Source organism: Acomys minous, assembly GCF_964271855.1.
Source record: "Acomys minous genome assembly, chromosome: 6".
Lineage (NCBI taxonomy): Eukaryota > Metazoa > Chordata > Mammalia > Rodentia > Muridae > Acomys > Acomys minous.
Window position 1 is genome coordinate 4,496,902 of NC_140487.1, and position 26,721 is coordinate 4,523,622.

Sequence of the window (26,721 nt, forward strand, 5' to 3'; positions counted from 1 at the left end):
CATACACTTGTTCTCAGCCACACACCAGTAGGCACACTCATCCACTTTTTATGGGCATTGTATCCTGTCAGTGAGCATGCCATTGTCAAAGGACATAATTAGTATGTGGGTTTAATGCTTCCTGGGGCAACATTTAAGTTCCATACATTCCAACACAGTGTTGTGTTATAGGGAGGTGGGTTTATTCAGTGTGTGTGTGTGTGTGTGTGTGTGTGTGTGTGTGTGTGTGTGTGTGTGTGTTAGTCCAACCTGCTTTTGAACCTATAACTCTCCTGCCTCACTTGACTTAGCATTGCCAAATGTATTACATGATAGGTTGTGCCTCTTGTAATGACATCCTAGTGTGTCCTTTGTAGTTCTTGATAGTTCCTAAATTCCATGTAGTAGCAAGCAAATATAAGGACCAAGATCCTTTTATTCTATGGAAATAGTCACATTTTACTAAATACTGGAGATGGTTTTTTGAGCATTCTTAGAGATATATAATTTTTAAATTAAAATGGACAAATTAGATGGATACAGCAATATACTTTTAGTAAAGTTTGTGCCCTTTTCTTGTTTCTTTCCTTAAAAAAAAAAATTGGTAAAAATGAGCATCACTTAGTTACATTGAAGTAGGATGTATCAAACCAAGAAGAAATTCATGTTGTGTAATTTGCCATATGAATCAGGCAGGCAGATCTGTGAGTGTGAGGCCATCCTTGTCTACATAGCAAGTTCCAGGGCAGCCTGAAAGAACTATGTAGAAAGATGTTGTCTAGAAGGAAGGAAGGAAAGAAAGAAGAAAGAAAGAAAGAAAGAGAGAAAGAAAGAAAGAAAAAGAAAGAAAGTGAGCAGGCAGACCCAGGAAGATGAGTCAGCATAAAGGCTGGAGTTCAGTTTTGGATCCCCACTGCTCACATAAAAGCTGGGCTTGCCTGTCACTAATCCCAGTGCTCAGGGGTGGGTGGGGGCAATAAAAGAGAGAGATGGAAACAAGAGAAACAGGATCCCCGCAGCAAACTCTTAGTCAGTAAGCTCGCAGCTTGTCTGCTGTTTGTAATGCTGTATAGTCATTCTTTGTGTTTTTGATCATACAGCAGAATGGCTCACTGGTTAAGAGCGCTTGACTTTTCTTCCAGAGGTCCTGAGTTCAATTCCCAGCAACCACATGGTGGCTCACAACTGTCCTGATGCCCTCTTCTGGTGTATATGAGGACAGAGAACTCACATACAGAAAATATATGAATAAAAAAGAAAAAGAAAGCCCTGTCTCAAGAAATGTGTGCTTCTAACAGTGTGTCACCTAGGGTGTTCCAGTGATTTGGCTGGCTACTCATTTTAATTATCATAAAAACTACTTTTTTATTTAAATTTTTTTTTTTTTAATTTCTAGAGAACATGGCCTATGCTGAACTCACAATGACAGTCTCTCACTAGAAGTTTTGTGATCTTAAGTTTCTCTGTTTAGTCTTACTCACCTTTTCCCTTTCATACAGAATACAGTGAAAGAATCCTATGGGGTGATTGTTGGAAATTTTCATTTCAGGTTCAAGTTTTTTATATTTGGTAATTCAAATACAGCACAGTTAATTAAGCTTCATTGAATTAGAGCCTTTTCACTTGTTTGATGGGCTTAATTTGTCCTATTTGTGTTTTTAGATTTTTACTGTTAGTATAACATTGATTTGATTATTGCATACGTATCCTAAATCTTAAAATCAGTTATGATAAGTCAGCTTTTTCTTTCTTTCCTTTCTTTCTTTCTTTCTTTCTTTCTTTCTTTTCTTTTTTTTCTATTTAAGGCTTTTTGAACATCCATCTAAATTGTATAATTTGTCTCTCAGACCTTTTTCAGAAGTTTGATTGGCATTGTGATAATCTGCTCATCAGCCAAGGAGAACAGAACATCTCAGTGTTTACTTTTCAAAATTCATTGTTGTAGCCATGTGTGGTAGCATGTAACCCCAGCACTCTGGGAGGTAGAGGCAGAGGATCTCTTAAGTTTGAGGCCTGTCTGGTCTACAAAGTGAGTCTAGGATATCCAAGGCTACACAGAGAACCCCTGTTTTTTGCGGGGGCAGGAGTTCATTGGTGTAGGTGGCATTTATTTCATTTTTGTTCACTAATATATTGTATTACACACTATGTTGACCTTGTGTCCTTCAACCTAGCTAAATTCAATAATTAGTTCTAGGGGATACAGAGATGGTTCAGTGGTTAAGAGTGCTTGCAGCTCTTGAAGAGGAGCTGAGTTTGGTTCCTAGCATCAGGGGATCCAATTTCCCCTTCTGGACTACAAAAGCACACATTCATATTCATTCATATTCATTCTCTCTCTCTCTCTCTGTCTCTCTCTCTCTTTCTCTCTCTCTCTCTTTCTCTCAAAAGAAACCCTTTAGTAGATTTTGTAATTTTACTCCACATAACAATGTCTTCTATGAACAATGCAGTTTTACTTCTTCCTCTTCTAATCTTTATGACCTTCATTTATTGTTCTTACTGGACTTGTAATAAGAGCATAAGTGGTAGGAGTGCGCGCACTCTTGGTGTGAATGTGCAAAGCAGCGTGTGTCTGACAGCTGAGGAAGCTCTCGTCATGAGTAGGTGTTAAATTTTGTCACATCATTTTCTTGTTACTGAGGTGACTATACTAGTTTTTCTTTGTCCGTTTGTTGTTGTTGTTAATGTGGAGAAATAAGCTGACTTTAAAATATTCAGCCAGCCTATGTGGTCATGATTATTACTGTTTTTCTGTGTTGGTACAGAGTTAGTGGCTGCATTGTGAGGCAATTTGGTTTTTGGGCCCACTCCCTTCAGTTGGTACTCTGTCTGTGACCGAGCAGATTAGTAAACATGTTTAATTTCCTCTTGTATAAAAGTGGTTCCTTCTAGGGATAATGAGTAAGAGATACAAGTAAGCTTCTCAGCACTGCTTGATACAAGTATTCCATTCTAAATAGTAGTTAACAGTTTTGTTTATATTCTGTAGACAAGAAAGTGTTAAGGTATTTCAAAGTAGTTTCATTTCTGTTTTAGAAATATCCCAAAGTAAATCAAAAGCAGTGCTTCGTAAATGTAAACTGAACGTGCATCTCATGTCTGTATTTACATGTTCTGTGCCTGGGTATGCATCCGCAGTGGCCGCACACCTGCTAGCAGGCCTCATACCCTAGGTGCAATGCCTAGCACAGGGAGAAAATAAAAGTTACATGTTAATTCCTTTCCTTCTTCCATTTTATCAGATATAATGCCCATTGTGGGGGCTGGAGAGATGGCTCAGGGGTTAAGAGCACTGGCTGCTCTTTCAGAGGTCTTGAGTTCAATTCCCAGCCAACACATGGTGGCTCACAACAATCTATACTGGGATCTGATGCCCTCTTCTGGCATGCAGGCATACATGCAAATAGAACACTCATATATATAAATAAATAAATCTTTTAAAAAATACCCATTGTGGGTTTTTTTGTTTTGCTTTGTTTGTTTTGTTTTTTGACACAGGGTTTCTCTGTGTAGTCTTGGCTGTCCTGGACTCGCTCTGTAGACCAGGCTGGCCTTGAACTCCGATCTGCTGGCCTCTTCCTCCCGAGTGCTGGAATTAAAGGTGTGCACCACCATGCCCGACCTGTCATGATTTTAAACATGAATCTGCATATTAAATATCACGCAGGAGGAATTCATAAAGCAGAATAAACTGGAGGCAGAGTGACACTGAAGGGGCTGCTATAATACCTTTGGCAAAAGGAAGTGTAAATGTCAGGTCTTGTTGATACAGTGGTGTACAGCTCAGGGGAGACCTGAAGTCCCTTCCTCATCCCCTGTAGGAAGGAGCAGGACAGCAGATGTGCTCTGTTGGTACAGTGATCAGCACTGGGCGCTCCATCATGAGGCAAAGTGAATGCGGAGCCACTCTCCTTTGTTGGTACTTCTGTGACAACAAGCAAATCACTAAACATGTTTTAATTTCCTCTTACATGAAGCTTGCTCTTTCTAGGCCTGCTAATTAAATACAAAATACCAGTAAAGTTAAGCAGCATATACAGAGGATGGAAAGGCATCTTGTTTATCTTTAGTTTCTTTCCATAGTTCAGAATTATACAAGAATGTGTGCACTTTAGAAAGTCTTGAAGAACTATAGTGTTAGGTAAGGTATTTTATTAAGCAAATAATGAAGCTGACTTTGACTGGCTTAATCAAAAAGGAATTTATTGACCACCAGAGACACTCATGGAACCCAAAACAGAGTAATGGTAAATTTCCAGCAACAGCAGGAAGCTGGGCTGCTCTGAACAAGACAGTAGAAATCAGTGGGATCACTTACCACTGCTAGAATTAAGAAACTACAGGGAGGTGAACCCAGTGGAATTGAAGGCAGGGAAGTGAAGAAAGCAAGCCCTTTTGTCAGCGCCATTAAAAATGCTCTTATTTTGTTATTTTCTCTCAGTTTAACCTTAAATCTTTTAAATCCTTCTGCTTCCATTGTTTATATGGAAGTCCAACAAATTAAACATGGTGAAAATGAGGATTGCTTAATATCATAGTACATAGCCACAGAGGCTTCCAGTGACAAGCAAGCTTTGTCTTCTACAGGGAAAGGCCTGTCTACAATGAAAGCCGTATCTTTTCAATTCTTAAACATGATTAACCAGCACAGTTAAAACTAACTGGCTTTGCATTCTAATTATACATTTGCATTTTATGTTCTGTAACTCTATAATGCAAGTCCTTAGAGTCACAGACAGAGGTGTGTGTGTGTATGTAAATATATATACACATACATACATACACATAGGTATATATATACACACATACACGGGTATACACACACACAGAGATATATATACACACAGATATGTATACACACACACACACACACCTGTCTGTTACTCTAAGGACTTGCATTATAGAGTTACAGAACATAGAATGCAAATATATAATTAGAATTCAAAGCCAGTTTTAACTGTTCTGGTTAATCATGTTGAAGAATTGAAAAGATGGAGCTTTCATTGTCGACAGACCTTTCCCTGTAGAAGACAAAGCTTCCTTGTCACTGGAAGCCTCTGTGGCTATGTATTATTGTATTAAACAGTCTTCACTTTTAATCTCTTAGCATGTGTCTCAAAAGGTACTTAAAAGTTTCCTAGATTGCAGTTTGTCAGAAAGATGCTCTTTTCTTTTCCAAGGCTAATACTATGCTATGACTTGAACAAGACTGTAAGTTTTGAAATCCTAAAAACAAACAAATAGGTAAGTAAATGAAATTCACCTGGTTTAAAAGCAAAAATAGGTATATAAAAATGACCAAAGTTTCCTTTTTATTAGATTTCATTTCCTAGCTGTTTTTTCACTCTTTAAACACACGTACAAACGGGCTAGGTAGGTGACACCTAGAACTAGTTCCACCTTCATCCTTCCTTAGGGCAAATGCAAGTGACTTATTTTCTTTCATCCTCTGTACATTCGGTAGCATCCTCTGACCTTTCATTTTACACCTTGCTTTTGTCACATAACCATCTTTATTATTACTTAAGAAGCACCTCTCCTTCCCTTCCTTTATAGCCGCTGTAATACCCTGTTGTGCAGCTAATCTGGTTTGTCTAATGGATTAAGCAAATATTTTTCTTTGTAATAGAGAAAATTTTGGTTGTATCTATAATTTTGTATAATTTTAATAAGGCTCAAAGAATTAAATTATTGTAAGGTTGTAAAATCCCTAATGATTTTGCTAAATCCCATTTCTAAAATGGGATATCCTTTATTTACCCTTGCATAAATAGATCAGATACTTTATTGAACTCTGGTCTAGAGTCCTGGCTTTTGTTTTGTTTGTTTGTTTTATTTTGTTTTTTGTTTTTTAATTGGAGGGCATAAACTATCTTATTCTGGAGTTTTTTGAATGTATTCTTTTTTGGCCACGATGACTCACCTTTGAGGGTTCTTGCAGGCCAGTTGCGCCCCTTTTTGTTTCATACTGTGTTATTTTACTTCTGTAGATTTCTCATCCTCAGAAGCTTTTTCAACCATAATATTTTGTGAGGTTATGCTGTTGTCCTGTAAAAACAAGTATTGTTGAAACATGTCTGCCTGTGTTTTCTAGAAGTTCAGACAAGGCTGTGCCATGGCACTAAGGTGTAGAGCAAGCTCTTGATGTAACTGTGCACCTGGTGTGAAAACCTTGGCTGGCTGTACCAGTAATCATCATTTTTTTCCCCTAAATGAAATTAGTTTTGTTTTTGAGCTTGTTTATTTCTCTGTGATGGCTTTTTGTCTCATCTATTCCTTAGTATTTCCTATCCACTAAAGAAACTTTAGCTTAACCCTTTCTAACAAACCAGCCCCATGGAAAAGGTTCAGTGAGAGAAGACTGCCTCAATCCCATTGTTCCTTTTTCTTTACTTTTTTAAAAGAGAGGTTTATTGAATACAGTGAAAATACTCAATACTAGGAACAAGGGCATAAAGGAGCTGCTCTGAGGAAGGATGGTTTATGGGGCCTTATATTTGGGAGCTGTCCTCTTTGGGTTAAGGCAGCAGCGTACTGTGAAACTCCTTAGCACAGTCCCTGCCAAGCAAAGGCGGGGCATTCTTGATAAGTGGACATTTGTTTCGCAACAGAGACTGAATTTACAAGGCAGAAACTCTGTGTTAATGGGTTGTGCTTACTTTTGACTGACAGCACTCAGTTCTGTCATTCATTTACTCAGAGTCAGTGGCAGAGAAACTTCTGTTTTGTTTTGGGGGATTCTTTATGGACAAACATGTACTGTGGAAACTTCCGGATAGGGGCTTGTTCTGTGTTGTAGTTATAGCTGTCATTCCACATTCCTCCAACAGAATATTCAGCTCAATTTGGGGACGCTCATTGGAAGTGTTTTCTTCTGTAGTTTCTTGAAACTGAGCAGGGGCAGCACAGGGACATCCCTACCTATCATTTGTTAACTCTGGCAAGGACTGTGGGGAAGCATAAAAAAGAACTGTAGGTGAGGAGAATGTCTTCTTAGCTGGCCCAGGAAGCTAAAGGGCTCTGATAGGGTTTAATAGCCTTGCCAAAGCGTTATCTGGAGATGGAAATGTTGAGCTTGGCATGATGTCTGTCCTGGGCAAGTCCTTGAATGAACAAGATCTGTCTCTAGCGTGCTGGCCAGAAAAAAAAAAAAAAAAAGACAGAGCTCCAGCCTATTTGGCAGAATCCTAGAAACCTTTCAGGAGTGGTAGGAGATTAAGAAAGACACAAGTAACTACAGCTGTGATGTGGTGGATGGAGATGTATCCGCCCCTTAGAGATTGAGCGTATTTACACGACTGAGGAAAGCAGCTGAGATAATCTTAGTGGGGTTCCCGGTAGGGAATTGCTTTAAGGGGCCATGACCGTGCAGTCATCCAGACCATGGACGCTGTGCTTACTATCACATGCTGAGTTTAGCTAAAGGTCACCTGTTTGGGGAAGGCCTTGCCATTCCCTTATGAGGTACATCCTTGACGTGACAGTGCTCATGTTGTGGATGCTCTTTCATACCTGGGTACACTACATTGTAAGGTGTTGTCCTAATTAGTTTTGTCAACATGTCATAGTCTAGAGTCATCTGAAAGGGCTGCCTAGATCAGCTTGACCTGTCAGCATGCCTGTAGGGGCATGATTGATAATTGATATAGGAGTGCCATCTCTAAGTGAGTGTAGGATGTAGGACAGCTCGCATGAGCCTGCGACTAAGTGAGCAAGCAGTGTTCCTCCATGGTTTCTGCTCATAGTCTTGCTGGAGATTCTGCCCTGACTTCTCAGTGGTGTGACCTGTGACCATGTGTAAGCCAAGTAAACATTTCCCTAAATTGCTTTTGGTCATGGTGTTTGTCACAGAAGAAGGAATGAAGCTAGAACAGGTGTGGGAAAGTGTCTGCCCTGCTGCTAGGTGCACAGTGAGAACAAAGATTGACGGAGAAAAAGAGGTCAGCCCTCCTGTATAGGTTAAGAGCAGCAGGTCCCCCTGTTTGAGGCCTTCTGCTTCCACCACAGATTTGCCATGGCCAGAGATCCTGGGCTACTGCTTGTATTAGTTTTCTGCTGCTGTGATAGAACATCATGACCAGAAGCAACTTAAGGAAGAAGGGGGGTGTATTTAGTCAGGGAATCATAGTAGACGGCACCAGCCTGGTGGCCACAGCATGGAGCTGAGCGTTCACAGCCTTACCTGCAAGTATGAAGCAGAGCAAACAAGAAGCAAGATGGGCTTTTATCCTCTCAAAGCCTTTCAACAGTGCCGTGTTTTCCTCTAGCAAGGCTGCACCATTTATATCTCCCAGTGCCACTAAACTGGGGGCTAAGTATTCAAGTGTCCAAGCCAGTGGGGGACATTCCCCATGCCACATGAGGAGGGGATGAACCACCAAGCCACCGGAGAGTGCCCTGCCACAAAAAGACCTTGTCTTGGGGCTACAGGAGCTATCTGTGAAACAGGGAAGCTTAGAATTAAGTTACTCTGGCACCCAGCCTTGGGGAAAATCACCTCAAAATCTCCAGGTAGAGAAGACATTGCCTAGAGGAGACCAGATCGCTCACCTCTCAGGATACACGAGAGGAAGTGACAGCCAAGGGCTGTAACAGAGGAACTTCCTCATTTCTTTGATTGAAGCTGATTAAATTGTCTGGATAGACAGGCTTATATTGTGTATCTTTTCAGTAGGTTAAGTACTAATCTGTGTGTGTGTGCATATACGTGTGCATTCGTGTGGCATGTGTGCGGTATTGGAGATCAGCCCCAGGGTATTCTAGGAAAAGTGTTTTACCAACCGAGACTATCATTTTGCTTTTAGCCTTAGTATAACTGCATGCCATGTGACTTTAGGACTCCGTCTTCCAGGAGAGACAGTCTGATATAAGACCTCCTAAGTGAACAGATAAAGTAATAACGATGATGCTGGTCATTGCAGGAGCACAGAGAATAACCCTCTCCCAGACTACACGAGTGTTTCACATTTGGGAGTACACGCCTCTAGAGGAAGGATCAGGACATGAGAGAGGACTCTGACCCCTGATAGAATTTCTTGTATCTTTTTTGTTTGTTTGTTTTTGTTTTTGTTTTTGTTTTTTTTGAGATAGGGTTTCTCTGTGTAGCCTTGGCTGTCCTTGACTCACTTTGTAGACCAGGCTGGCCTCGAACTCACAGTGATCCGCCTGCCTCTGCCTCCCGAGTGCTGGGATTAAACGCATGCGCCACCACGCCCGGCGAATTTCTTGTATCTTAAGCCCTGTGAGAATGGAGCTGCAATACAAATTTTTTTATGATTAAAAACTATTTCCTTGATCATTTGCTCATATTCTGTACTGATTAGACATGGAAATTCATTTTAATAGGGATGTCTTAGTTAGGGTTTTATTGCTGTGAAGAGACAGCATGACCATGGCGACTCTTACAAAAAAGCTGGGGTTGGCTTAGGGTTTCAGAGGTTTAGCCCATTATCAACATGGCAGCATGCAGGCAGACATGATGCTGGAGGAGTTGAACCAAAGAAAGCAGGAAGTGAACTGGCTTGAGCTTCTGAGACCTCAAAGTCCACTGGCTAGTGATAGATCTCCTCCATTTTTTTTTTTAACATTTATTTTTTATTATGTGAACAGTGCTCTGCTTGCATGTACACTTGCAGGCCAGAAGAGGGCATCAGATCACATTACAAATGGCTATGAGCCACCATGTGGTTGCTGGGAATTGAATTTAGGACCTCTGGAAGAGCAGACAGTACTCTTAACCTCTGAATCATCTGTCCAGCCCGGAGTCAGACTTTTTGACTTTTGGGGTTCCTGTGGCTACAACCCTTCTCCATCCCAGTCCCTTTCAATCTCCTAACACTAGGCAGGTGACAAGGAAGGTTAAAGGGGGAAATTGGGTATGAATCTCTTTAAACTACTTCCTGCAAGTCCAATCTTCAGGATGTCTCCAAGCAGCAATCCAGCAAACAGCAAAAGCAGCAGTAGGGGGACCAGCCCCTGCTGCAGGCCCTCTGGGCCTCTCGCATTTATACCCTCTCTAGAATCCCCAGAATTACAAACATAAACTATCTGCAGCTGGCAAAACCCACGACCCTCCTAGCACAAGACAAATCATATTTAACAGCTGTGGACAATATGAAATAGCCCCATATCCCACACCTGAGATTAAACCAAAAACGTAATTCACATAACAACTGGGCTTTTTAAGAAACCAAAATTCTCACTCCAGCAAGGCCATACCTCCTAATAGTGTTGCTTCCAATGGGCACAAAGGGCCACCAGATTGGTAGAGGATTCATATATAAGTTAAATTTGGAGTGGCTAAAATAGTTTGAGCTAAGGAAGAGCTGACCTAATAAGTAAACTTCCTTGGAGTACACCTTTGTAAATGTCAGTGTGTTATTGCCCCTGTACAGTAAGAAGCATGCTGTAAGGGGAGGCCTGTGTGAATTGCCAAGAAAACAGGTAAATACTCAATAATGAGTCTTTTCTAACTGCTGACTAGCAAAGTACTCTTACTGTTACAACATAAAGATATTTTGAATTTTTAACCTCCAATACAAATGAAGCATTTAAAATAAATGCTGTATCATCACTTACTAACTATGTCATCTGAAAGAGTCTTACACATGAAGGGGAGAGTCCCTTCCTACAGACATTTATCATGGCTCCTGCCTGTCTTTATCTAGTTGATGTTGAAATTGCTGGCTGCTGTATCCCTAAGAGGGTGAGGTTACTCTGTGTTAAGAGTTACTTCATTAAGTAAGACTTGGAAAATGGATTTAGACTCTTTCAGGTCTTGGCTCCAAGATGACCAAAACAAAAAAAAAAAAAAAAAAAAAGAAGAAGAAGAAGAAGAAGAAGAAACAATGTCATGCTAGAAAGGTCTGTAGCCATGTGTAGCCAATTTACTGCACGAACTGTACCCGTTGTGTGCCCAAGGACAAGGTCATTAAGGAATTGGTCGTTCGGAACATTTTAGAAGCTGCTGCTGTCAAAGACATATCCACAGCAAGTGTCGTCAACACCTCTGTAATTCCCAAGCTCCCTGTCAGGATGCACTGCTGTGTGAGCTGTGCCCCAGCAAGGTGGGGAAGCCTGGAAGGAGCCAAGACCCCACCCAAGCCCATGGAAAGACATACAGCTTTGGTGACAGAAGGATAGAAGAAAAAACGCTTTGGACAAATAAAGTAGAAGTTATATGAGGGGGTGTGAGGCGGGGAGAGAAAGAGAAGAAAGAAAGAAAATGGATTTAGTTGTTCATTTTCCTTAGATACAAAATTCAATTTTTCTGATTGCATTGCTTTTGTTTGTTTGTTTTAAGCCAATGCATAAGGGACTTCCCTCAAGAAAAGGTATCAAGGTTAAATATAAATTCAACATTAATTTAGCACAGGAAACAATTAGAACAAATAAAAACATTCAGAATTCAGAAAAAAAGTTATATTGCTGTTCCTATTAAATGGCAACGGACTGTATGCTTGATAATATTTATGATGAAATGAAACTAAGCAGTTTGACTCTGGAATTCTGCAATAGCCAAATCTCACCAGCCACAGTGCCTGCCTTTCCACTTTTGTTGTCCCAAACTGTTCCCACAGGAAATGCATAGCAGAAACAGTAGTAGTTACATGTCATCAGCCCCCTCCCCCTGGTTATCAGGATGTAAATACTAACTAGTGATGTTAGCTTTTGGTAAGGTGGGACCACCTTCATGTCCTGAAACTCCAGTCCAACCGAGCGTTTACCACAATCCATCACACATTGAGAGGGGGGCAGGGAAGAGGAGGCCCAAGAAGAAGAAGAAAAGCTTGTCTTAGGCCCACTTAAGCTCTAGGAAGGGGGAGCAAGAGCGGTACACCCCACACCTGTGCTCTTTAGCAGGGTCCTCACCCACTATGCATATGGACCTGCAGCTAATGGGTGCACTGCCCCTCACCTGTGACCGCAGAGGAGACTACAGCAAGCATTGCTATTTGTAGTTACAGTGACTGTCATTGTAGGTTCAGGTAATTCTAAAAATCTGTGCAGGATGATTTATAGTTCTTATGAATTTACATTTTAGGCATCTCCTGAGGGTAGAGTAAGGGCTGTAAATTTTGAGTGGCGTTGGTCAACTTAGCATACTCCTATCAATGTGGCTTTTTTTGTCTATAAAGTGTTCTCCCCACAAATCTGTATGTATAAGGTAGTGAGGACTAAAGTTTTTGTGACTTAATGCAAATTAAAAGTACCTTTCTGTTATAACTAAAATAGAGAAAACAAAAAGCTACAACTGTTTGTTACAGGTGATAGGTTCTGTAGAATCAGCTGTCTTCAGTTTCTGTTACCCATTGGGCAAACAAGCCACCTTACTTCACTATGACTTAAAACACTGTCGTTGATTTCTCACATTTGTCAAATAAGCTCATCATTGGTGGCTGGCACCTACTCGGTCTTTGATCCCAGATTTTTAGAGCAACTCTGCCTTCTAGGAAAACAGACCACAATGTACAAGTACTTTGCAAACGTTCATTTATTTGCTGCTGTGCTTTTGGTCAAAGCACATTTCCAGAGTGATGGAGCTTGACTGGTAAGGCACCAGGGACCATCACCAGAGCACTGTTTCAAGTTACCAAACTGTTGATGGCCTTTTATCTGTCAGAACCGTCCAGTTCAGCAGAGTTCAGTGCTACTTTAATAGTAAGTCTGTGTTTTCTAAGTTTGCTATTTGTTTGTTTTCATGTTTTAAATACCCAGATTCTGTTTTGAGGTTCATGTTAAACAAAAGTAGTTTTTGTAACTTCTTCATTGAGGTCACTTCATGATTACAAGAATTCAACCAAATATTTTGTATTTCTTTACTTTTCTTTTTTTATACTCTATATAGTAAAATTTCATTCCCTGTAATGATGAATTTACCTCATGTGGAGGTGTCAAGCATAGTATCAATATCAAAACCAGAACACTTCATGTCCCTTAAATTAGAATAGCAGTGGCTTAATTAAGTTTGTACAAACATTCCTTCCATTCCTTTGAAGTAACCGAAGTTAATCATCTCTATTACTAGCCTTTCACAATCAAGAAGGTATTAATGAAAAACAACCTAGGGACAAGTGCTTTGGGATAGAAACCCATTTTTTTACAGTCCAATAAAGACTGTGAATCTGCTTGCTAAGCAGAAGGGGACAAATACGCTACAGCCATGTTTACAGCCCTCATGCATCCCAGACAGCTGAGTCCCGCAGCTCAGAACCTTCCTTGTCACTGCAAGAGGCAAGGAGTGGGGAGGTGAGCCCTGGAAAGTGAAGCTGGTCCCCTCTCACTGACCGACTGCCTGCTCTCGGTCTATTTCTCCAGAACTTTCCTGTGTATCCACTACTCTGTTATGTCACGGATCTTTCTCCAAAGTAGAGTAACTTTCCACACTGATTTTTTTACCCAGTAAAAGACTGTAAATTCCCACAGCACTTGAAATACTTTTGCAAACTAGTATTTACAGTCTAGCCATACTCTGTACCCAAACAAACAAATATTTAATTAAAAATAGCATGTTCTGGTTTTGATATAGATACTTTGCCTGGAATGAATTTATATATTAAATATTATGTGACCTAGCTGTTTTATTACCTAGATCTTATATGTTATATGTTATGTGAGCTGGTTTTGCATATTCTGTAATTATCGTGAGTTAATCAAGAAAGGCTTTATAAATGTTGTAATGTGCCATATTCAAGTTTTGACAGCTTAAATAGAAAGTGGATTGTCTAAGTTTATACTGATAGCAAATTTCAAAATATATCTGAAAATTACTTATCGTTGGGGGTTTCCTTATTTTTTATAGTGTCAAACTATGTATGTGTAGAAAATTATAGCATAGAGTCTTCATTGAATAAGCAGATGCATTAAATTTTTGTCAATGTTTAAACTTTTGTTTTAATTTCTTTGTGTTTTCATACACATCGGATAACGTTCTACAGTGTTGGTATTGATGCTTTAGGAAGGGGATTCCGATGATAGAGGTTCAGCCTCTAGGAAGCAGATTCTTTTTTTTTTTTTAATGTATTATAATTTATTCAGATTACATCCTGATTGTTATCCCCTCCCTTGTATCTTCCTGCCCCTCCCTCACTCCACCCCTTTTGCCCTATTCCCCTCCCCTAGACCTCTGACAGAAGGGGACCTCCCCCGCCACCACAGCCTATCAGGTCTCATCCAGATAGCCTGCATCCCCTTCCTCTGTGTGCCTGCTGGGCCTCCCCACCAAGGGGAAGTGATGAAATTGGGCGCCACCCAGAGCTCATGTCAGAGGCAGTCATTATTCTCCCCACAACTGTGGAGAATGCGCTGTCCACCGGCCAGATCTGACAGGACATCTAGGTTCACTGCATGCATTCTTGGTGCCACAGTTTGTGCAGGTCCCATGGGTCCAGATCCCCAGCCTGGATTGTCTCCTTGTGGGGCTCCTGAGCCTTCTGGGTCCTTCTAGCCCTCATTCTTCCATACTGTAAGAGTGTCAGATGTCTTGATATCTTGTTGTTTGTTTTGTTTTGTTTTGTTTTTCTCTTCAGAAATGTCTGGGCAGCACTATATCAAAAAGTTTTAATCTCTAAATTTTCACTAGAATACAAATTGTAGTGTTTTTTAGTTTTTCCCCTGAGTGGTCCTTTGTGCTCTCTTTCTTTGTCAAAGTTTTCTTTGCTGAGGGTGCAAGTGGTTCTCAACCTTCTTAATAAAGCTGTGACCCTTTAATATACAGTTCCTCATGTTGTGGTGACCCCCCCCAATCATAAAACTACTTAGTTACTTTGTAACCATAATTTTGCTCTTGCTATGAATTATAATGTAAATATATGAAATGCAGGGTGATATGTGACCCCCGAAAGTGCACAGGTTGGGGACTGCGGGCAGCCTCTGGAGTTGCCACCTGTGCTTCTGCTGCAGAGCAGTCTAGGCTCGTCGTCAGGCTGGGGTCTACTCATGTTCCTCGGTGTCGTCATTTAGACCAGTGTCCTGGTATACATATTGGTCATGTTCCTAGGCCATCTTTATAATTTTTAATAATATTTCTTATGGAAGTCTCCCACTTCCCCCCATGAAGCTTAGGTGAACATTTTTTAATTAGAAATACAACATTGAGCACTGTAACCCAGAATGTCTTTATGAACTTTTGGTTCCGAGTGGTATTCTGAACTTACATCATGATTTTTACATAATTAAAAATTCATTTATATGATAGTTAAAAGGAATTCTTTTGCCAGAGGACAATTCCTAGGTGTAATTAGGTGATACCAAAACACTATACCTCCAAGCCTTGATATTGTCTCCTGTTTATACAGTGCCCATTTTTAATTGAACCTAGACATCATAATTACTTAATCAGATCTGACTTTTGATTATTTACATTGCATATGTTTAAAATCTCATGATTCATGAAATGGAAGGAAACTGGTTAAGAAGAGAATCCCTGGGAGTAGGGAGGACAAGGAAGGGTTATGGGAGGTAAATATATCAAGACACATCTGTGCCTTATAGAAATGTCATAATGAAACCTGTCATTATGTATAACGTATGCTAATTAAAACTGAAAATGACTTATGAAATAATTTGCTTTTATATTTACTTTAAAAAATTTTTCATAGCTAATTTCTTAAATTTTACTTTAGAAATGAAATTGGTGGTCTGGAAGCTATAATTGTTATTTCCAGATTTGTTAGTGCTGTCTCTGTATATGAATGCCACTTTAAGAGAAATAAATATCTGCCTAATAGAAACATTTAAAAAAACGAATTCAGGGTAAGTAGGAGTTTGTGTTGTTTCATACTCACAGTAAAAGTGGCATCAGGTGTCCTGGATGTCCCTGGTAAGTGGTGAGATAACATCTGCTGTCATCTAAGAGGGCCTGTGCCATCAAAGTAGGTTTTTAATCCCTGTGCTAGCTGTGCAAGTCACTGTAAATCTTTGTTGTGGTTTTACCAGTTTTAAAGGAGGGGGTATCGCACTTGGGAGGTAGAGGCAGGCGGATCACTGTGACTTCGAGGCCAGCATGGTCTACAAAAGTAAGTCTAGGACAGCCAAGTCTACACAGAGATATCCTGTCTCGAAAAACAAAACAAAACAAGAAACAAAAACGGGGTCCTATACAAAAAGAACACTGAGAAGTAAAAGAGGGGGTATTGGGCTTGGAGAGATGGCTCAGAGGTGAAGAGCACTGGCTGTTCTTCCAAAGATTCCCGAGTTCAATTCCCAGCAACCACATGGTGGCTCACAACCATCTATAATGAGATCTAGTGCCCTCTTCTGGCCTGCTGGCTCACATGCATTCAGAATACTATATAAATAATAAATACATCTTTTTTAAAGGGAGGTTATCATCTGCCTTGATATGTTTATTACTAGTAATCCTGAGTCTTGCTTCCTAGGTTTGATTTAGTGATAACTGTTGTGTAGAAGTCAGCTTTCCTGACGAGGACTGTTCCACTGTTTAGATGTCCTTGTCCTTAACGCTCAGTGTGACTAAGGGGATGTGAGAGCATAGGATCTGAAGTTTCATGCTTCAGCTTTCTCACCTGTCAGTTTATCTATCAGACACGTTATTTACCCACTTCAGTAGTGTGTTTCTTGAGTATAACAAGAGATAAGAATGGCAGTTAAGATTACATAGAGTTAGTATTTGTAAGTGCGTGTTTTAAGGATCAATAGATGCTACTTTTCAATACTTACTGGTATGGGTATTAAATTAGTTATAACTCTGAAAAGAGGTGACTTTGGGTAACGAGTGTTCGTTCTGCCCTCTTATGGACCTGGCCTGGTGCTTCAGGCGCTGCAGTCAGGGTGTCAGCAGGGCTTGTGCTGTTTTGAAGGTAATGGCTGTTCACTTGCATTTCGCAGACTATGTCGTCAGCGGTGGTGCAGTTATATGCAGCTGACCGGAACTGCATGTGGTCAAAGAAGTGCAGTGGTGTTGCTTGTCTTGTTAAGGACAATCCTCAGAGATCATATTTTTTAAGAATATTTGACATTAAGGTAAGTTTTGATTTTATCTCATTTTAGCGTGTGGGTGGTTAAGTTATTTACCTTAATTATATAATCCAACTATTCTTATTTTCTGTGTTTAAGTTTGATATATTAGAAGGATAAAGCTGGTTGTGGTACTTGAGTGTAAATATTGGGACTGAGTGGGAACACAGATAAAATGTTATGACACTCTTTTGCCTATAACTTTGTTTTCTGTCCTTTAGTCATTTGCTGTCAGTCTTTTTTTTTTTTTAACAGTTTTTAATGTTCAATATAAGACTATGCATTATTCCAAAATTACTACCTGGATAACTGTTTCAGTATTACTTTTGAGTTAGATCTTCAGCATACAAAAAAGAACATATAGAATATGAGGAAAATTATCTGTGAACTTTCTAAGTTTTGGTTAGGTCAGTCTAAAAGCTGTTTTGGATTTTTTTGCTTGTTTTGTTTATTTGGCTTTTCAAGGTAGGGTTTCTCTGTGTATCCTTGGCTGTCCTGGATTCACTTTGTAGACCACCACATCGTCTGCCTCGGCCTCTGCCTCCGCAGTGCTGGGATAACAGGTGTGTACCACTGTGCCTAGCTCATAGCAGTTTTATCATACTTTATTTTTTCTTTTCCTTTTTAATAAATTATACTTTATCCACTTATCAGAGTCCATGAAAGAACTTCAAAATATTTAATTTTCATTCTTAGGGATTCATTCACAAAGTAGGACACCATGTCATATCTTAAATCCCAGAGCTCTTATGTAGTCCTTGTGGCCTCAGTGAGATGCCCACGGTGTTCTTTTTCCAGCACTGCACACATTGCCTGCCTTCTTCAAGTGGCTTCTTCTCCTTAGCCTCAGGTTGGGCAGAGCTCACAGCTGCTAAACCAGCACTTTTCTCCATAAGCAGTGATGTGTGTGCGTAGGCAGGGCTCTTAAACTGCTGGCCAACCTGAATTGTCAGTTTTTTATATTTTAAATTTGTGACATAGGTGGAGTCTTGCATTTCAGAATTGTCAATGATTACATTTTTCTCACTGTTTAATTCTGATTGAAGATAGCCATTGCTTACCACTCATAGTTAACCACTTTTGGCATGAAAAGTAAATAAATTTCTTACAATGTAGCTGTAGATATGGCATTATTATATGGATCTCTTAAAATCTCTTGTTTAAACTTGGTATGTTTTAATTAGCAGTCTTGCTGCCACATAATTGATGGTACTTATACTAGTGTTTCATTAGGTCACTGCAGAAGTCTAGAAGTCAATGATTATTATTGTGCAGCCCAGAAAAAGTATATTTGATTATTCTGCATCTGTAAATTGAGGAAAAAGACAACAGATATTGTTACAGCGTTTGATTGGCTAACGGAACTACTCACTGGAACATCTCACTTACTCAGAGTGATATTGATATTCTAGTGAGCCTAGTTACATACTTGGTAATGCTTGCCCTCTTGAATGAAACCCCTTTATATACAGCTTTCATTAAGTTATATGATACTGTATTCTTTATTATGTGTATATGACAAATATATGTTCCTGAAAGTTTTTATTTATAGAAACAGTTCGTTTAATGAGTTGTCTGCTTTTAGTCCTAGAGGAATTTTTTAAGTAGATTTTTAACTTTTCCTCTTTTTCCTAGGATGGGAAATTACTGTGGGAACAAGAGCTATACAATAACTTTGTATATAATAGTCCTAGAGGATATTTTCATACCTTTGCTGGAGATGTAAGTCCTATTTCCTTTTTGTTTTGATAACTATTCTATTGGCTACTATCTGTTGCTGTGAAGAGATACCATGACTAAGGCAGCTTATCGAGGAGAGAGTTTATTTGGAGCTTACAGTTTCAGAGGGTGAGTCCATGACCATCATGGCAGTGATCACACAGCCAGCACCAAGCAGGCGTGGCTCTGGAGCAGTAGCTGAGAGCGCTAACTAGAATGACACAAGTGCTTTGAAAACTCAAAGCCCACCCACAGTGTCACAGCCTCTGCAGCTGGTCCACACTTCTTTAACCTTCCCAAACAGTTGTACCACCTGGGGACCAGGCATTTAACAGATGAGCGTATGGGACTATTTTCATTCAGATCATCACAGTTGCCTTGTTTCAATCTACATTATTTATAAACTCTGTTGAAGTCAAACTTAATGATTTTCTTTTTCTAAAGACAGTATATTCAGTTAAGTTTTTACCATGTGAGGAAGTTTTTCTGATAGTTTTGCTTTACCTTTTCTGTGCTTTTTGCCTTAAAGTTACTTAAAACATAACTATCCTCCTTTCAAAGTGTGTTTCTGTGGATTGTCATTATTTTTGTTATGTAAAGCTAAAATTCATGCACTTTGTTGTTCTTTTTGATGGAAATACTTCAGACTTGTCAAGTTGCTCTTAATTTTGCCAATGAAGAAGAAGCAAAAAAATTCCGAAAAGCAGTTACAGACCTACTGGGCCGACGACAGCGGAAGTCTGGTAAGCACCTCCTTGTTTTTCCTTTTCTATATTATACATAAAATGAGCCAGCAGACTGGTTGTCAAATACATGTGGTTCATTGGCTGTTACTGTGCCCACTGTAGAAATCTGGCTTCATCTATCCATATGCAGTCTGTGGCTAGTTTTGGTCACAGCACAGTTGAAGTGTTGTCCATAAGCTCCATGTTACCTGCCTCAAAAGAAATACTTACATTTCAGTAACATTTTTCTGCTGATAAAATTTCATGTTCACTGACTCTTAAATTTACAGTATTAATGGCATTTTAAAAACAATTGTAAATACTTTTATGCTTGAAAATGAGCACATTTTATTACAGTTCTATTTTTCTATCATTATAAGAAAAAATTAATAATTATTTAACATTGCCAAATAGCTAGTGTTCAGATATCCCAATATGTAAGTGTCTTTTTTTTTAACTTTTTACTTTATTTTATTCTAAAGATTTATTTATTTATTATGCATATAGTGCTCTGCCTGCTTGTACCCCTACAGGCCAGAGGAGGCATCAGATCACATTATAGATGGTTGTGAGCCACCATGTGGTTGCTGGGAATTGAACGCAGGACCTCTGGAAGAGCAATCAGTGCTCTTAACCTCTGAGCCATCTCTCCAGCCCTTATCTTTTTATTGATTCTTTATGAATTTTACATCATGCATCCTAATCCCACTCGTCTCCTCGTCCTTCCTTCCATCCTTGCAACCTCCACCCAGTGAAAACAAAGAATGAAAAAGAAAATTAAACAAAAGAAAATCTTGGCTTAAGTGTGTCACATAGATACCCTTTTCTCCAGACAGCTTTACTTGAAGATGTTCATTGCAATGAGTCATTGGTCTGGCCTGTCTTCTGCTACAGTGTCAATACTGGAGCCTTACCATTTCTCTCTCTCTCTCTCTCTCTCTCTCTCTCTCTCTCTCTCTCACACACACACACACACACACACACACACACACACACACACACACATTGAGATAAAGTAAATCAAGTTCTTGCTTCACTATATCTCCTATTTATGATGAATAGAGGATGGAGGATAGTTAGGGCCTTACTGTTGTAGAGTCAAGGGCACTTTATCTCTTGTCTCCCAATTCAGAAAGTATTTGATGTTCTTGATACTGAAAACCTAACCTTTAGGTATCATGTGGCTTGGTGTCTTTGTTGTCATATGTATATACACACACCCTCCCCGACTCTGTGTGTGTGTGTGTGTGTGTGTGTCTGTCTGTCTGTCTGTCTGTCTGTCTGTATATTTGCACCTAGATGCACCTAGTGTGTAGAGGCATGAAAATGGTGTATTTGTCTTGGGGTTTTTCCTTCATCACTTTCTAGTTTATTGAGTCAGGGTCTCCGGCTAACCCTGGAGCAGACTAGTCCAGCTAGCCGTCTTATTCTTAGGTTCCCCTGTGGTCTGCCACCTGCAAGGCCTTTTCATGAATTCTGGAATCCAATTCTAGGCCTCACACTTGCCAGACAAGCGTGTTATCCAATGAGCCATCTCTCCGGGCCTTCAATGTCGTTTTTAGTGACATTTTGTGATGGTCATCTAGTGGACCTTTAGGAAAACCTGTATCAAGAATAAGCGACGTTTTTGAAGTTAAAAAAAAAAAAATCAAAAGCACTTGTTATAAGTAATTTATTTGAAATGGACTGGTAAGTTGAGGATGCCTCTTACCTCATGTAGGACTTCTCCTGCATGCAGTGGCTGCCTAACCTTCAAGTACAGTGTTTGGATTGTTCAGGGAACATGGCATTAAGGGTACAGTTCACTTGGTCACTGTGGCTGCCTCTTCCTACTAGGTCAAACCCTGTCTCTGTTTTTACCTTAGTCACATGGGTCTAGCTAGTAGCAGTAGGTCAGTCTGCTTTCTTTCCTTCACTGTACACCACGTGCAGCCCTTCACCCCATACTCTCTAAGGCTTTCTCTTTAGTCTTACTGGTTCCAAGTTTTCGAATTAGCTCTATGATACACTTTCTACATTTAGTTGTCCTGAGTACTGTGCTTACAGTTCGCTATTCTGTGGTCCTTTTCTGTATGTTAGGGTGTGAACATCGTACTGCACACTCTAGTATGAGTAGTCCTATGACACTAGAACGTCCTACACCCCATTACATACTGCTGTCTTCATATATTAGCAAGTGTCTCACATGAGCCTCAGTCTGCCTTGTTCAACCAAACTTTCCTGCTTTTCCCCCCCATTTAAATGGCTTCCAACCAAGGATATATGTCTTCAGAAATTGCCCTTAAAACTTGCATTTTAAACCTTTTATTTATCTCAGTATCCTTTATATTTAAGTGGTTACCAATCTGCATGTAGAGATTAGTATCACTATGAAAACTAAAGATTCACCTATAGAAATTGTTTCCTTTAAATAATCAAATTTGTTGTTCCATCTGATCACGAGATGGAATATTACATCTGTTTCCAGTTGGTAGGACTTTTAATTTGTTTACCAATTGATTCTTACTGACTGGGCTTGCTATTGTTTTCTTTCTTTTTTTTTTTTTTTAAACATTTATTTATTGTATATGATATGCTTTATCTGTAGAAGAGGGTATCAGATCACATTATAGATGGTTGTGAGCCACCATGTGGTTGCTGGGAATTGAACTCAGGACCTCTGGAAGAGCAGGCATTGCTCTTAACCACTGAGCCATTTCTCCAGTCTTTGCTATTGTTTAAAAGCTAATTTTTTTCCTTGGAATTTTCTTTTTTAATTATTGACGTTATTTATTATAACTTATTAATATAGTATCCCATTTGTATTCCCGTCCCTATTATCTTCCAGTTCCCACCCTCCTTCCCTCTTTCGCTCTATTCCCTTCCCCTAGAGCTCTGACTGGGGAGGGGGCCCTCCTCTCCCACTGTCTGATCACAGTCCATCAGGATAGCCTGTATCTCCTTCCTCTGTGTGCCCTCAGGCCACTGCTGCAAGGGGCAGTGATCAAATCATAAGCTAATTTTTTACTACATTAATCATAAATATTTCTCTTGTAATTTCAGGAAAGTTTATGTTACAAAATATGTAGACATTATATTTGTTCAAAATTCTTTTAAACACAGTCAGTCATGGTGGTGTGTGCCTGTAACCTCAGCACTTGGGAGGCAGATGCAGGATAATTATCCATTAATTTTTGGCCAACCTGGCTTACATAGCAATTTCTAGGTCAGCCAGTGCTACATTAAAAGACCCTGCCTCCAACAAACAGAAAATTGTTGGAGTGTGCTTTTTTAGGAGGGGAGTGGGAGACTCTGTCTTCTCCGTTATTTGGTGATTTTATTGTAGATTGCATACACACACACACACAACACAACACACCACACCACACACACACACACACACCCCTATGCCGAGTAAGCTGCAGCTCATAGCTTTCCACTGTGAGAGTCACCGTGGTGAGTCCCTGCATTGCTGACTGGCTTCTTTGCCTGCGCACTCCCGTCCGATCTTCATGGCATCCCCTCACACTGTGATCTTAAACTTTTGAATATGTTTTTTTTTTTAACTTGGATATCTGCATTATTATCTGATCTTCAGAAAGGTTCTTTAACCATCTGCACATCACTTCAAGAGTAAGGGGTTAAATGAAGTCTGTTACAAACTTTTACCTTTATTAGGTACATATGTGTTTTTGATGTGTGTTTTATGTATAATTAACGCTGATTTTTTTTTTAACAGAAAAAAGGCGAGATGGTCAAAATGGTAAGCTTTTGATTATTATTGTCAGAAAAGTTTTAAATTACAGTTTAATTATTGTAGAAATGTGTACCATGGGTTGATACTTAATAGTTCTGATCAAATACCATAGTCTGAGCCATTATTTTCAGTTATAGAATGATAAGCAAAATTTAGAAGTTTGCTGTTCTTAATTTCTTTCCTAACATAAAGTGAAAGCATAGTGTGAAAGTGGTTATTATTGTATTCTGAACTCCAAATCCATTGTTTAGGGACTGTGTGCTTTTGAGGCTTTCTTAAAGCTATTGCACTTATTGGTATATGTGTTCTTTCTTTTCATTTTTTCCCTTTTTTTAAAAAAACACTTCCTTTTACAACATAATATTTAGTATTTTTTATGTTATCTAATGTACTTTGTTAAGTGAGCATTTACTTGTAGTTATATAGACATCTTTTGAGTTTGTCAGTGAACCATTCCTCTTCTTCCTCCTCCTCCTCCTCTTCTTCTTCATCCTCCTCCTCCTCCTCATCCTTTTCTCTGGAGAGAGGCTCCATTACTTTCATCCCATTTGAACGTGAACCTTAAAAGTAAAACCCTATTGCTTCAAGAACCTTAGTTATAATAGGGGATGCACCCACTGGTTTTTAAATACATCCTAAATCCTCCCTTCAGAACTTGGATTATTCAGGGAAATTTGAATAATGCAGAGTTCCTAGTATAGTATGACCACTGGTGACTATTGAGGTCTGTCTCCTTTATACATTAGATTGCCTTTTAATTTTGTCCTTAAATCTATTTCCTAGATATAAAACATTATTTAACCTTTTAAAACTTTTAATGGGCAATTGCCTTCAATATTGTTTACTCTGCACCAGTTTGATATAGTTTGCCTTTTGCATGGGAATATTACTAATAATAACTTACAGGGCTCCTGGGGCACATAAAAGATAACCAGAATGCTTAGCGTAATTATAAATAAATGATAATCATCATAAAGATAATGACAACAATAATAAAGTAGGTTCCAGTTAACTATCATGTACCACCTGTCAGGTATTGTGCAGTAGTCTTCTGAAGTAGCTCCTGTTTTACTCCCTGCAATAAATGGGAAATAGGAATATATAAGTAACTTGCACTATTAAGATTGGGGGAAAATTCTTCCACAAGTGACTTGACTCAAGAGTTATCCTTAATCACTATTACGTTAAAATGACTTTGAGGAGGAAACCCAGGCCTAGAAGAGAGTAAAGAACACATCTCAGGACAGGGAAGCTGGCATGCGGCAGAGGCAAAAGAAACACCTAGATCTTGGGTTGTTCATCTGTGAACCTTTAATGTAGTTGGGAGTGTTTTCCTGGTAGGTGCCAGTGTTTTAATGTTTGGAGTACTTATTATGTTGTGTTTGCTGAGCATATATTGACTGCTAGTTGTAAAGGCTTTCTAGGGGTACCATCTAATTTTGGAGAGAGTCACTTGAAATATTAAAATAATAGATACATGAATCAGAATTTTAAAAAATTTGGAAACATTTATTTCAATATATATAACATGTATTTGTGGTCAGGCCCCTAATTGCTGTGAGTGGCTACAATTTTAATATTACTACTGAGTTGCTCATAATTTTCTCATCTTTGGATTGTTCTTGTTTTTGGTGGGTGGGTGGGTGGGTGGGTGAGTGGTCTTTTTAGATCAAATCTTTCTGCACAGGCCTGACTGTTCTTGAGCTCACAATCTAGACCAGGCTGGCCTTGAACTCAGAGAGATCCTCCAGCCTCTGCTGCCTGAGTGCTGGGGTTAAGTATGCTCTTAGCTTTAAGTCCTTAGTTTTATAGTTTTAGTCTCTTTGGTCATAGCCCCATCCCTCCTCACCTCCCAACCCCACCCTCCCTCCCTCTCCCACATCCTCCTCTCCTGTTCCTCAGAAGAGAAGAGCCCCCCCCCCCCTTTGCCATCTACCCTGCTCATCAAGTCGTATCAGGACTAGCGTGTCCTCTTTCATTGTGACGTGGGAAGGCAGTCCCACCAGGGAGAAGTGTTTGAAAAGCTGACAAGAGAGTCCATGTCAGAGAGAGCCCCCACTCCTCTTACTAGGGACCCACATGAAACCTGATTGCTTTTTATGGTATTGTTAAAGGGCAAAATTATGCTGCCAATATTGCCAATATACTCATACTTCTAAATTTATAAAAATATATACATATGCTAATATATTACATATATAGTAGTGAGTAATGAGATATAGTATGAGAATTTAAAATTTTTTCTTTTGTTTTCTGTTTTTTGAGACAGGGTCTTTCTGTGTAGCCTTGGCTGTCCTGGACTCGGTTTGTAGACCAGGCTAGCTTTGAACTCACAGTGATCTGCCTGCCTCTGCCTCCCGAGTGCTGGGATTAAAGGCGAGTGCCACCACTGCCCGACTTTTTCTCTTTCTTTCTTTCTTTCTTTCTTTCTTTCTTTTCTTTTCTTTTTTTTTTTCTTTTTTCTTTTTTTTTTTTGTTGTTGTTTGTTGTTGTTGTTGTTCTTTTTCAGTCCCACAAGTTCTGCTCTTTGCACTGTGTGGACAGTAGCGTTGATGTTACATCTTTACTGCATTTTGATGTGGCACCACTAGGTGGCAGTGACTACCTTAACCATGCTGTGCTCTCTCTGCTGGCATTCTCAGATCCTCATGTGACTTCTCAAAATGTAACTTTATGTAGAAATTACATATATTCCTAAAGTGTAATTTGGTAGGCCTCTGTGCCAGCTCTTTTTCACCTCTTACCTTAGTATAATTCTGTTTTCATTATAATTAAATGGAAATTTGAGTTCCTTTGGCTTTGAAATTAAGATTAAAATGAAAATGGAATGTCTGTTGTTCATGAGAACGTTTAAAACCATTTCCTTGTTGTCCTGAATTAGGAAGGTGTAGCTTGTATCTTCCTGTCCTCTTCTTCACTCATTTCTGTTTGTTTTTCTGTTTGTTGTTGTTGTTGTTCATGTTGGACTAGTTTGATCTTCAACTTAAGATGTAGCCAAGTTTGGGCTTCCTTGCTTCCTGTTCATTCTTAACCCTTCTTCAAAATACATGAATTGTTTTTCCAAATATGATATAAACTAGGCTTTCAGATAGCTTTAATGACTCCATTACAGTTGAGATTTTTTACATAATTGAAGAATTTTAGTCAAATGATATTAAATGATCATTTGTTGTGTATTTGTCTATAATTTCACAGTTCTTAGCCTGTAGGTCACAACCCTGTTGGCAAACCTCAGTCTCCAAAAATATTTACATTGCAATTTATAACACTGGCAAATGTACAGTTATGAGATAGCAATGAAGATACTTTTATGGTTGGGGTCGTCACAATATGAGGAACCTGTATGTGCTGAAGGGCTGCAGCCTCAGGAAGGTTAAGAACCACTGCTATACTTTATTAGGATTTCTATTTGATGCTTTGTAATTGTGTTGGGGTTTCCTCCACGGTTAGGTACTCACTAGGAGAACTCATGAGATGCAGCATAGAGGTTTTCTTTTTACAAATGTCTAGTGCAGTGAAGAGATGGCGAGCAAGATAAACACGTGGGATGAAGTCTGTAGATCTCTGTTCGGTGCCATGAGC

The 26,721-nt window shown here is 39.4% G+C and overlaps 1 protein-coding gene across 2 annotated transcripts in view; it reads left to right on the forward strand.

Annotated features, from left to right (window-relative positions):
* WASL (WASP like actin nucleation promoting factor) overlaps positions 1–26,721 on the forward strand; it is a 56,531-nt gene that overhangs the window by 16,993 nt on the left and 12,817 nt on the right. The window contains exons 1-5 of one of the 2 annotated variants that reach the window (XM_084784495.1): positions 1,261–1,266; positions 16,830–16,965; positions 18,595–18,681; positions 19,325–19,421; positions 23,122–23,145. In XM_084784495.1, coding sequence (XP_084640621.1) covers positions 16,834–16,965; positions 18,595–18,681; positions 19,325–19,421; positions 23,122–23,145 — 340 coding nt within the window. In that variant the 5' untranslated portion in view covers positions 1,261–1,266; positions 16,830–16,833. Of the gene's footprint in view, positions 1–1,260; positions 1,267–16,829; positions 16,966–18,594; positions 18,682–19,324; positions 19,422–23,121; positions 23,146–26,721 lie in introns of those variants that run through there. The other variant, XM_084784494.1, reaches the window with a different exon arrangement.